General features: G+C 42.3%; 1 protein-coding gene across 2 annotated transcripts in view; it reads left to right on the plus strand.

Moving 5' to 3' along the window:
* Positions 1-13,656, plus strand: part of TES (testin LIM domain protein) — an 83,344-nt gene that overhangs the window by 48,542 nt on the left and 21,146 nt on the right. For both annotated transcript variants that reach the window (XM_069976361.1, XM_069976368.1), the window contains exons 2-4: positions 1,357-1,442; positions 11,389-11,641; positions 12,105-12,440. In XM_069976361.1, the coding sequence (XP_069832462.1) occupies positions 1,357-1,442; positions 11,389-11,641; positions 12,105-12,440 (675 nt within the window). The remainder of the gene's footprint in view (positions 1-1,356; positions 1,443-11,388; positions 11,642-12,104; positions 12,441-13,656) is intronic.

A 13,656-nucleotide genomic window follows, 5' to 3' on the forward strand; every position in this document is an offset into this window, starting at 1 on the left:
CATGGCCCCAGCAAAAGAACTTTTAGATGCAACAGTGGGAAGGGTTATAAATAGAGTAGAGATGAGCGAATTTTGAGATTCCCTCTTGTTATAAATAGTGATGAGCCAACATACCCAACAATAGGGTTTCTTTCAACCGCATTTGAATCCCAGCGGCTGGATAAGTACAGCCTAATGGTGGTTTTACACGGAGCGATAATACGCCCGATCGCACGATTAACGATTTAAAAGAACAATGTTTTTTTTTTTTTTTATAACGATCAGCGTTTAGACTGAACGATACATCGTACGGAAAAATCATTATGCGATCGTTTAGCCTATCTCACACATAGGTGAAATCGGTGAAAGACTGTTTACACGGAACGATCTGCGAATTGTTTGCGAACAATCAACGACGATTTGAGAACTTGATGAAAGATCAAAATGAACCATTTCTCGCTCGTCGCTTCATCGTTCGCTGCGTCTACACGTATGATTATCGTTCGAATTCGATCGTTATCGTGTAAATTCAAACGATAAATCGTTCAGTGTAAAAGTACCATAAGGCTGTATCTTTTTTTTTTTTTCCAGGACTCCCTAGGATGGCATCCAACTTCTGTCCTATGGGAGTCAGATGCTGAAGGTTTGGGTCCAGACAAACTCTGCCGTACCCAAAGTTTCAGCAAGTTCGCCCGTCACTTCTTAAAAATAAAAATGCAGCATTGAGTATGGCAAAAGGTGATGACTGTTCCTAGTCAGGTGTGCATAAAATTAGCTGTATAAAATGGTAAGATTATATAAAAGGAAAACAAATATCAGTGTCAGGATAAACTCAATAGGCCTCAGGAATAAAAGATTCACCACAAAACATATGAGAAGCCCAAATGAAAGCTAGCACTAATACCTAAACAGCAACAAACAAAAAAAGTTACATGGGGCTAAAGAGAAGCAATTCTAAAGTGTGGGATATTGGATGAAAGTGATATTCACTAATAAATGACCAATCTGTGTTGGCCAAGAAGATGAAGCTGGGACATTTGTCTGCTGCCGTTCTAATGAAATGTTACATTTATTAAACAAATTATGTGGTGCAGAGCAGCAGGTTTTCCATTTGTATTTTTCATTTTTACATGATTTTGTCCCAGATGCTATACTTTGTTATGTATTTAGCCAGAGAACTGTCATATGAACCTTGATAAATCTGCCCAACTGTGCTGAGAAACATTGTGTGGGAATCTAGTCTTGCAGTTTAGGCTATTTGTAATCTGGACATTATATCCTTCTTTCTAACCTTTTCTGACAGAAGGAGTAGTAGATCTAAATGTTATTCATGTTTCTTACTTTTTTTTTGTGATTGTTTTTTTTGTTTTTTAACAGATGACATTAGGCCATGAAGAAGGCTCTGGAGCGCCTTGCCTAAAGTGTAAAGATAAATGTGAGGGGTTCGAACTTCACTTTTGGAGGTGAGAATAGTGTTTCATTTACACTGTGATCTACAGAAAAAAAATGGAAGGAATACATGATGTGTTATCATTTAGGCTGTGTTTACACTACGTTTTTGCAAAAAACGGATGAAAAACTGAGGAAAGAGCAGATGCAATTGTGTGCATCCATTTTGATCCGATTTTTTTTAATTGACTTCCATTATAAAAAAAAAAACGGATCAAAACGGATCAATTACACTGACTTATAGGGCCACTTAATATGGTGGATTTGGTGGTTTCCTAACAGGATTCCAAGCCAACGATCGGCACACCAGCTCACCGAGGTGCCAAGGGAACAATCGCACATGTATAAAGAAATAAATCCCGGCACTCACGTATTGCGAAGTAAAATAAGGTTTCTGTGTTTATTCACACATGGGACGCTGCACGCGTTCCGGCCATCAAGTGACGGCTTCACCGGATTTTCTCCACATACCGACGAGTGAGTTCAAAAAACGCCAATATGAACGTGATTTCAAGAAATTTATTGGCTATGATCTTCATACTACAACTCTCGCTGAGTATGTTCGTTCAAAGCGGATCCCTCGCGGCCTGAGGGTTAATCTACGACCAACTTTCTTCACCGATGATGCTGAGTACTGTTCAGACTTTGAAAAAATCATAAATAAGTGTTCTATGGACATTATGATACTCACCATTAATCGTTTACAGAAGGCTATCTCTACATTAAAGGAACAAATCACGTCTACTGAGAACCAACTAAAAGATTCCTTGGACTCGGAGGAATTCACCAAATTAAAGGAAACTATTGACACGCACTTAGCGTCATATCGCAAGGACATTGAAGTCAAAAAGAGGAATAAATATTTACGAGATTCAGAGGACTACCTTACTAATAAGGTGTATCGTTGGCAAGATCCATCTTTCCGTCCTGGCAGGGGAGGCCGTGGAGGTTATTATTCCTCCAGTTCTAGCGACGGCCAAGAGGGCCGGGATCGACGTCCTTTTTTTCAAAGGGGACAGAATCGTCGCCCCCCAAGAAAAGTCGGAGGGCAGGGAGGAGGCACCCTCGCAGATGGAGGAGTGCGCACCAGAGCACAGGTACCGAGAAATCCCTTGTCATAAATATTTCATCTAAGAACTTGACACCGACACAAATCCAAGTGTTGGAAAAGGGTCTATCATTTAGCCCTATAGAAACTTTTGATACCTTTCAGATGGACATTGATTTATCCAGGTTTTTCCGCAATATTCGTTTAAAATCTTTTTTTGCTAATCATGATAACATTGTACCCTCTGTACAATCTAGGGTTCTAGACAATGAGGATTTTGACAATGTTGATATGTTATGTTTGGACAAATTGGGTTTGAGGATTAAAAGTTCATTTAATCCTCCAAAAACTGATCATACTGTGGAAGCTTTTGTTAGCCTGGTGAAGAAAGAGGTCCATGGTTTCATGAATGAAGTTAAAAGGGGTTGCTACCCTATTGCCAAAAATCTTTCTAAAACTGAAAAATTTGCCATAGATTCACTTATCCATGATAAACAATTAATGCTAAAACCCGCGGATAAAGGGGGAGCAATTGTTATCATGGATAGAGAAATGTACATTACAGAAGTGTTACGGCAATTATCAGACACTGAAACCTATAGACCCCTTTCTCGAGATCCAACACCCGATATTAAACAGAAAATACAGACATTGGTTGATTACTTCACAGAGAATAAAACAATAGATGTTAAACTTAACAAGTATTTGATTAATCAAACACCTATTATTCCAGTCATATACATGCTTCCCAAAGTCCATAAACGTCTGAACAATCCACCTGGTCGTCCTATAGTGGCTTCTACCAACTCCATACTCAGTCCACTTGCTATTGTACTTGAAAAAACTCTTACACCATTAGTGAAAAACACCAAATCCTTCTTGTTAGATACAGGGGATTTTTTGATAAAATTACGTGAATTACCTGCAATGTCTGACGAATGCTGGCTTGTGACAATAGATGTAGAAAACTTATATACTTCTATCTCCCACACTAAGGGTATTGCATCTGTGACTAAACTATTGGATTCTAGCACATACACTTCTGCACAAAAAAGTTTTTTTCTGGGCCTTTTACATCTAGTACTCCACGAGAATTTTTTTATGTTTAGAGACACTTATTATGTCCAATTACGTGGTTCGGCGATGGGGTCGAATGTGGCCCCTCCCTACGCAAATTGCTATATGGCTGATTTTGAAGAAAATTATGTATATACACATTCTTTATTCCAACAACACGCCCGTATATGGCGTAGATTTATAGACGACATATTTTGCGTATGGGAGGGGCCACTCGACCTCTTATTGTCCTTTTTTGCCGATTTGAACACAGTGTGGGAGGAGCTTAACTTTACGATTTCATACAGTAAAGACAAGGTTAATTTTTTGGACACCACTGTTTCCTTTGATGAACAGAGACATCTATGTACTGACATTTACCGTAAAGAGACAGATCGTAATAGTCTCTTATTGTACAGTAGTGGTCACCCCTATTCAACAAAACGAGCGATACCGATTTCACAATTCAAACGGGTAAGGAATATTGTGACCCATCCCGAGACTAGAGAGGTGAGATTGAGAGAAATGGAAGAGAAGTTCCTCATGAGAGGTTATCCCAGTAACATCTTAAAATCTGCACTTAGTGAGGGTCCCAGGCAGTCGAGGCAACAGTCTAACCGTATTCCATTCGTGAGGAAATTTCATCCTCTAAATTATAAAGTTGATACCACCATAAGGAAATATTGGCACATTTTACGGGATTCCCATCCTGATATTCCAGAATTTAAGGACTTTCCTCTTATGTGCAACAAGAAAGCACCCAATTTACACAATAAATTGGTACGCGCAGACTTAGGGGTTGAACAAAAAGCGTGGCGTCAAAGGATACTTACAATTCAGAAGAATGGTACTTTTCCATGTCTGAATTGCCAGTCTTGTTCTAATATTATTCGGGGTGATAAATTTTATCACCCACACACTGGGAAAGAGTTCAATGTTCGGGGCCACCATACGTGCAACAGTAGTTGTGTGATTTATCTGATTAAATGCCCGTGTGGGCTTTTATACATTGGTGAGACTATGCAAAGAATTAGACAGCGCATGAGCCAGCATAAATCCACCATCCGATGTCATAATACCTTACTTCCTTTGCCAGCACACTTTGAAAAATGTCATCATAACTTATCACAGTTTAAATTTCAGATTATCGAGAAAGTACAAACTCCCAGACGTGGTGGTGATATTAAAAAACTTTTATTATATAGAGAGGCTTACTGGATTCACGTCTTAAACACATTAGAACCGCATGGTCTGAACAGAGATTATGAAGTCAGCCAGTTTTCATAAGCGTTTTCTTCTATCTTTTTTCCTTTTTTCTTTTTTTCTTTTTCTTTATACTTATTGTGTTTTACACATTTTATTCACAGCTTCTACAATCGGGAGAAAATCAATACTAAATCGGAAGACTAGATGTTATACGTCTTGCTATATATTTTCCATGTGAATTGTAACAGGGCCAGTCATGGGTTAATGACTCAGGATTTCGTGGGCCATTCTCATGACTTACCTGATGACGTCATTTTTGTGAGCCTGTTTGCTGATAAAAAGCTGCACTTTGTGTTCATCTGTATGCTGTTGAAAAAGGCCTGATGGCCGGAACGCGTGCAGCGTCCCATGTGTGAATAAACACAGAAACCTTATTTTACTTCGCAATACGTGAGTGCCGGGATTTATTTCTTTATACAGGTTTCCTAACAGGAGCTGCCACTTGGCTGGGTCCTTCCCGGAGGGATATCTGGCTAGTCCTGTGTTTTGAGACTCTTCAATGAGGCTCCACGGACTCCTCTTTTGCATACTCATGTTTCCCAGGGGGCAATGCACCTAGGACTTCACTGCATTGAGCGCTTTGATTAGCAGCCGGCAGTGTTGTCATTTGGCTGTTCTCCCTGAGTTCAGCAATCTGTTTCTCTTAAAAAATTCAACACACACACACATTTTTATATAGACACACCCATACAGACATGATTAACACTTGTGCAGTAATTCACACCATCATAAAAGATCTCCTTAAAACACACCCTCCAGTGTATGATAGTTGAGCAAACACTTTCCGAATAGAACAACCCATATGGCCATGGATACATATAAACACAATAAATATTGGGTTATTTATGCTTGAGAAAGGCAGTTGCGTCTGCCGAAATGTTGCTATTGTATGCTGATGGATTTACAATAAAGCACTTTTTTTTTTTTTTTAAGCAGATCCAGTGGCTACAGGTTATGGGGTCATGGTGTGTACAGTTAATGTGGTCATTTGGATAGTAGGAAGAGCCCTGCACTCACCAAATAATTTATGCTTCTTTATTGCAGTGCAGCAAACATATGGTACAGGAAGGACACTTTTCGGCCAAGCATGGCCTTCATCAGCTTAAGGCTTGGTACACCCTTAAGCTGATGAAGGCCATGCTTGGCCGAAACGCGTCCTTCCTGTACCATATGTTTGCTGCACTGCAATAAAGAAGCTCTTCCTACTCTTGCTACTATCTGAATATTTCTGCCTTGTGCACCACTGCCACGGAAGTGCCGTCTTCTACACATCTCTATGTGGCCATTTGGGCCTTGTATAGCTCTTAGTAAGATTTGAGAAATTGATAATATAGAAAGTTGATCTTGGCTTGTTTTTTTCTGTCAGTTATTGGTCAGGCTTTTCTGACCATGCCTGTAATGAAGTAATGGTATAACCCCATTAGACATATCCAAACCACAAGTGGCCAATAAAGATTAAATAACCCAACATAATATACAATAATGCAGTATCAAAATGACTCCATTGGGAGAAAGAATCACACCACTATTTTCACTGTTTACTATGAGTTTACTTTTTCTTTAGTTAGTATGAACCTTTCATCAGTAGGCCTCCTCGTATAGACTGTCCTCACATGTCAGCAGCATGATTGGCATATGTCAGTCTATGTGAAACAAGCGCATGACAAACTGAGGTGGGAAGAAGAGACTCGAGTATAGAAGCACCGCCTAGGTGACACTCTTGACCTGGTGACACTCTTGAGTGTCACCTGGTCAAGAGCGTCACCTAGGCGGTGCCTCTCTACTCGAGTCTCCTCTCCCCACCTCAGTTTGTGGTTTAAAACTTGTTTTAAACCAAAAGAAGCCTTGGACTGGACCTGCTTAACAGAGGTACAGCCACAATGTGCAGCATCCACTACTGCTGTTAACGTCACCCATGGGATCATGAGTGACAATATCGCTTTAAGGCATAAGAGGGTGCAACTGAACGTCTTTATTTCTTTGGAGACAGAACATTAATACATTTAATAAAAGGAGTCATGGGTCTGTGTAAATGTAAGTGCTAGTGTAAGATGATTGATCTTCTGGAGCACGATGCATCCTTGGAAAGTTCTATCCTAATACAACATGAGAATAAAAACGGCTCTTCTGCCATTCACATATGTATCTAAAAATGATTTTTTTTTTCTACTTTACAATGTTAATAGTGTCCCCCCTTGTGTTGATTCTAAGCAGCTGGCTAGGTTTTCTACACACAGGTCAATGTTTTATTGTGAACATAAAAATGCATTCTCTAGTATAACTGAAAGATTAAAATCCAGACTATCTCCTAATCTTTCTTAATGCTGTCCATAATTCAGAATATGGCTAGTGTTCAGATGAATAGAAAGTTGTATCCAAAGAAGGCAAAAAATGCCACAGATGTGATAGGTCTCTGTTAGACACTAAACATCCGAAGGAAAAACAGATTTTTCCACATTGATAACATTTTTATAGCTAGCAGGGATATTATGAGCAATGTGTTATATTCCACACCATGGCTTTATGTTTTATTTCATATGTCCCAATATCCCCTGCTTCCATCAAGAGGAGCTATGTGCCAGTCATCATTCACACACACACAAATATTCTTTAATAAAACTGAGACTAATATTCTTTAATAAACTGAGAAAAGCTCATTCCTCATAATAGCATTTATTTCCATATACACAAAGGCACTGGGAGCACTGCACATTCAATTTCAAATGAAAACATAAAAAAAAAATGTAAACTGAAAACAATGGAAAAGGACAGTTTTTATATAGTTAACAGAAGCTATATTTACCACCACTAGGTGTCTTTGTTCCTCTGAAGGTCAGTATCTGGTTTTATCTGTAATTCTAACCCTAGGGCCAATTCACACAGAGCAAAAGCGGCGGAACACTCTGCAGCAGAATCCCGCCTGCCTCAGTGTGACACTGTTTTCCTGTGGGAGGGCTCGAGCCCTCCCATAGAGAAACAGTGTCACACTGAGGCAAGCGGGATTCTGCCAATTTTGCGCTGTGTAAACTGGCCCTAATGCTAAACCTCAACCCCAGGTGGAGAACCAACACAAAAATAACACTAATACTATGCAAACCAAATATTAACACTAAATATATACAAATAAACACACACTAATAATATATACAAAACAATATAACAAACATAACAAACCATAGTGAGGCTTCTCAGTCTCGCTTACAGCCTGAAAGCCCAAGTTCAGAGTATGCTCTGCTTTCGTTGCTCATGGAGTCCTTCAGTTGTCACAGCTACCATCAGGACTCTGTGATTGCTTCACAGAGCCCCAAAGGTGAACAGCGGAATCTCCCTCTGTTCTTACTATAGATGCTGCAATCACTCTGACTGCACTGATCTATAGAGTTATCTGCCAGGATGTGAGCCTCTGGCAAGGCAAAGGCACGGTTTCTGTGCCTGTTTCATCCCCAGACATAACTGTACATTTATGAGCACAAACTTACCGCAAAAATGGACGTACGGTTCAGGACATACGGTCTTGAATAGGCTAAGCACTGAAACTATATTTACTTTACATCTGTGTGGCCTGTAGTCAACCGAGATGAAAATATTGTGCCACTTCTTTTTAGGGCAGTCAGTGTGTTATTTGGGAAACTAACCTTTTTAACACTTAAGTCTTTTAATTGTCTAGTAAGGGTAAATTCACACGGGCGTCTCGCACAAGAAATCCGCAGCTAATCCGCAATACACATTATTCTTATTATTAATACGTGTATTGCGGATTAGCTGTGGATTTCTTATGTGAGACGCCCTTGTGAATTTACCCTTAGTCTAGTAATTGTATTTTTAGGGTGCCTTCACACCTACCGGATATGCAGCGGATCTCACTTCTGCGGATTCGCAGCGAGATCAGCTGCGGATCCAGTACCATTGATGCCTACGTTAGCACATACTCGCAGCGGGATTGAAATCCCGCTGTGAGTATGTGCTTTAACCCCCTGCCGCCCACAGCCCGCCGCTCCCATCAGCCCGCCGCTCCCATCAGCCCCGCCAGCGGCATCTTCTATCCCCGCCCCCATCATCCCCGCCGCGCGCATCCTCCATCCCGGCCCACCCATCAGCACCGCTGCCCGCATCCTCCATCCCGGCCCCCCATCAGCACCGCCGCCCGCAGCCTGCAGCCTGCCGCCAAGGGCATATATTACCTGCTCCTCGGCGTGGCTGTAGTGAGGCTCCCGGTCCCGCTCAGCCAATCAGGGTTGCCGTGCGCTGATCGGCTGAGCGAGATCGGAGCCGGGAGCCTCACTGAAGCCGCGCCGCCGAGCAGGTAATGTATGCTTTCGCCGGCGGGCGGCAGGGAGGATGCAGGCAGCAGGGATGATGGAGGATGCGGGCGGCGGGGAGGATGCGGGCGGTGGTGCTGATGGTGAGGCCGGGATGGAGGATGCGGGTGGCGGGGATGATGGGGGCGAGGATAGAGGATGCTGCTGGCGGGGCTGATGCGAGCGGCGGGGCTGTGGGCGCCAGGGGGTTAAAGCATATACTCACAGCGGGATGTCAATCCCGCTGCGAGTATGTGCTAACATAGGAATCAATGGTACTGGATCTGCAGCTTATCTCGCTGCGAATCCGCAGAAGTGAGATCCGCTGCGGATCTGGTAGGTGTGAAGGCACCCTTACAAAGGTTTCTTGCAAATAGTTTGGCTTCATGTATGCATCAACTTCTTGATCAAAGTTCTTACTTCAGTATAATATCTGGAACCACAGATTTTACTTATTGAGCAATGGCTTAAATCAGCAGGTACATTTGCTGCCCTCCTTCCTTAACACTTTAAGCCACCGTGATGTACATTGTATGTCGAAACATCGGTAAGGCATTTAGCAGCATTTAAATGGCCCAGCTGCGCGTCATGGGTGGTGCAATGGAATGGATTTGCTTCCAACTGCAAGATCGTGAGGAACCAGTCAGTTCTAACGGCAGCCTGGAACCTCCGCTATAATATTACTGTAGCAGGAACTTTTTCGAAAAATTACACGCTGAATACTGATATCCCTAACTTTTTGTGAGTAATAACTAGAGGCCTATTTACTATTTGGAGAAATAGAGGGGCCTAACTATTGTATGGAGGCACAAAGAGGCTTAACTACTTTATAAATGCACAAAGGGGCCTGATTACTATATTGGGGCTACACTGCTGGATCTAACTACTACAGATGTAGCCATAAAAAATAAAAGGGATCTGCTTTTAAGTACAGTATTTTCGTGCGCATAAAACTTCGGGACCGGACCGGAGAGTCTGCCGTCACCACATACAGTGGGGGGGAGCTTACAAATGACCGCATCACTGCCGTATGCGGAGACCATATGAAGGGCAACGCAAGCTGCAGGCTACCAGGGTATGGAAAAATAGAGATATGGTAGAGTGGCGCTGTGCCCAAAAAAAAACACCTCTTTCACCTATCTGGCCTGCCCTTGTATTCTACCGGTATTACTGTGCCTCCTGCCACTCAGATCTCGCTGCTTTCTTATGTTTTTTTTTATTTGGCGTGCATTGGAGCAGGGGTAGTCTTATACGGCAAATATATCCCAAGTTGGGGGTTGTCTTTTATTTCCATTCTTCTTATACGCCGGATAATACTGTACAGTGGTGCCTTGGATTACGCTCATAATTCGCTACGGGACCGTGCTTGTAATCCAAAACCACTTTTAAACCAAAGCAAATTTCCCCATAAGAAATCATAGAAATGCAGACAATTGGCTCCACACCCCAAAAATAATGCTTTATTATTCTAAATTATATGTAAAACGAATGAAACAAAGATTCAGAAACAGCAGAATATGTAATATTATAAGTTACTGTACAGTTATGGGGAGGATGGGAAACACAAGGGCGGACAGAGACTGCAGGGAGCATGAAGGAATGAGCAGGACGTTTATGTGGGCACATACATGCAGCATCTCTGTCCGGGGAGAGAGGGGTTACAGCTATGAAGAGATTACATCCACAGTCCTGTCCCCTTATGTAAGCCCCAGCCTGAAGTGGATCTGCTATGATTTGGAAGGTGAGGGAGACTTCCTGGGTCAGAGTACAGTGCTGTAAACCACGCTATGCAGACCATGACCCTCCCCCACTCACGCTCTCACCCAGTACAGGGAGCTCTTAAAGCAAAGCAATGGTCCTAAACCAAGTCACAATTTTGAAAAACTGTGAGCTCTTAAACCAAGTTACTCTTAAACCAAGGTACCACTGTACATCGATTTGATTTGGTGCAAAACAGTGCAGGTATGGTGACCTCACTCAGGGGATGGGCCTTGAGCTTAGAGACAAGATCCTACTAATTCTCCAGAGACAGCAGAGGAGGTGCAGGGAAACCACTGAGACACTATCACACTACACAACTTACTGTAAGGGGTAATTCAAGCAAAAATATACTGAGGCCAATACAGTTTGTGAGAACACTATATTAGTGAGTTACATGGGGTGATATAAGGCTTTTCTTTTTTTACCCAGTCTTCCAGATACCCACTGTGATATTTTGTATTTGAATTTGTTCACTAGTTAATTGAAATTAGTTTTGTTTTATATGATCATTATATGTTTTCTGAAATTTAGGAAGATCTGTAGGAATTGCAAATGTGGACAAGAAGAACATGATGTTCCTTCAAACAACCAAGATGATCAGAAGGTTGGCAAGCTTTTCGAAGACACAAAATATACAGCTCTGATTGCAAAGCTGAAAACAGATGGCATTCCCACTTACAAAAGGAATGTAATGATCCTGACTAGTCCAGTCTCCGCAAAGAAGGATGTGTCTATCAACACAGTGACCTATGAATGGGCACCACCAGTGCAGAACCAAACTCTAGTGAGTAATAATAATAATAATAATGCTTTTATTTGTATAGCGCATTTACACTTTTTTTTTTAAATTAGAATGGAAAGATATGTTAGAGATAGGGATTATCATGTAACATTTCATTATTAACATTTTGTTAGTCAGATCCATTGCTGAATAGGTAAACCTGTACTGCATTGAGACAGGTGTGTTTGCAGTAAACTGGTAAATTATATGATCTGTTACAAAAAAAAGCCTTACTATTCGGTTTGTAACATGTGCAAGACCATAAAAATGTGTGTGACCATTTATTCACCTTTTGGAAGAATCCCTTGGTTTGAAATAACAAATTTATTATTGGAAATAATATTATTGTTATTATTATTATTATTGTTATTATTTTTATTTTTTTTATTTGTTCTATGTACCTTTTTAAGATTTTTCCTGTTCTCTGCAGCTGCCATTCTGACCTTACTATGCCTTGTTATTCTAGGCCAGGCGTTACATGGAACTTATTCCAAAAGAGAAGCAGCCTGTAGCTGGTTCAGAGGGAGCCCAATACAGGAAGAAGCAGTTGGCTAAGCAGCTGCCAGCTCATGATCAGGATCCTTCCAAGTGTCATGAGCTGTCTCCCAACGAAGTGAAGCAGATGGAGCAGTTTGTGACAAAATACAAAAATGAAGTTCTCGGTGTAGGAGACATCAAGCTGCCCAAAGAAGTGGGGACACAGGCAGCTCAATCTGTTAAGCCGGACAATGGGGATCGAAGCACACTTACTACTGTAAAGAATGTAGAAGACAAGGCAGCAGCACAATTGGGATCTGCTTACGTGAGTTATAGCTGATGACTATTTTATACAGCTAAACTGCATGTTTTATAGCCCAAACTGATACAAATGTTGCTTGTTTCTGTGAAAGTCTTCACCCCATGAAGTCTGATCTCAGACTTGCAGCAGATTATTCTTCCTTACATTCTGCTATAAAATGAATGCAGACAGCATTATTCATCTACTTTAGTTCCCTTTTTCTGTTTTATTGATATCATACACTAGAAGAGATGCACCAGCAAACCCTTTACCATATGCTTGTCTCTTTCGCTGTTCACTTTGGCTTATACCCAATGTGCAAGAAGAAGTGTGACTTTCTAGAAAAAAACATCACTTCTCTTTTACAATGATGCTGTGCAGTTTACTGAAATTAATTTATCTATTCTATTTATCTATGTAATCTATTCCTAGCTCTTTTATACTAGTTGAACACATAACTTCAGAGTGGTCTGTTTTGTCAGCTTTACTTCTTTCTGTGACTTCAGCTGCTTAACATTTATCATACATGAGATTTGTAGATCTATAAAGTAAAAAATGGAAAGATTATCTACAGTTCCTAGTTATACTTCCATCAACAGCACACTGCAGACAGGAGAGGTCGTAGTCAGGGGCGGACCTACCGCCGTAGCAGCCGTAGCGGCCGCTACGGGGCCCCTGGCACCAGGGGGCCCGTGGCCTGGGCCCCCCAGAGCTGACTGTCTGAAGCACCCGGGGGCCGAGCGGGCCTCCCGGGTGTTAAGTGTCGTGATTGACAGCGCGAGAAGCCATAGGCTTCCCGCGCTGTCAATCACTCTTGTGACCGCAAGCAGCGTTTTGCTTGCGATCACAAGAGTTTCCGCCCGATGAGCAGCTCCCTGCCGAAGTCCCGGGCAGCGCCATCATTGAGCGCCGCGGCGGCTGGGACTTCCGGTTTGCGTTCCCTGTACAGGAAGTCCCAGCCACCGGGGCGCAGTCTGAGCTCAGTGATGGCGCTGCCTGGGACTTCAGCAGGGAGCGGCTTATTGGTCGGAGGAAGAGAGAAGAGGAGACCGGCGACCGACGGGGGAGCGTGTGGTTAGGTGAGTTGAGGGGAACACTGGGGGCTATATGGGGGCTGAGGATGCACAACACTGGGGGCTATATGGGGGCTGGGGATGCACAACACTGGGGGCTATATGGGGGCTGGGGATGCACAACACTGGGGGCTATATGGGGGCTGGGGATGCACAACACTGGGGGC

The sequence above is a fragment of the Dendropsophus ebraccatus genome, chromosome 1 (assembly GCF_027789765.1).
Source record: "Dendropsophus ebraccatus isolate aDenEbr1 chromosome 1, aDenEbr1.pat, whole genome shotgun sequence".
NCBI classification, from domain to species: Eukaryota; Metazoa; Chordata; class Amphibia; order Anura; family Hylidae; genus Dendropsophus; species Dendropsophus ebraccatus.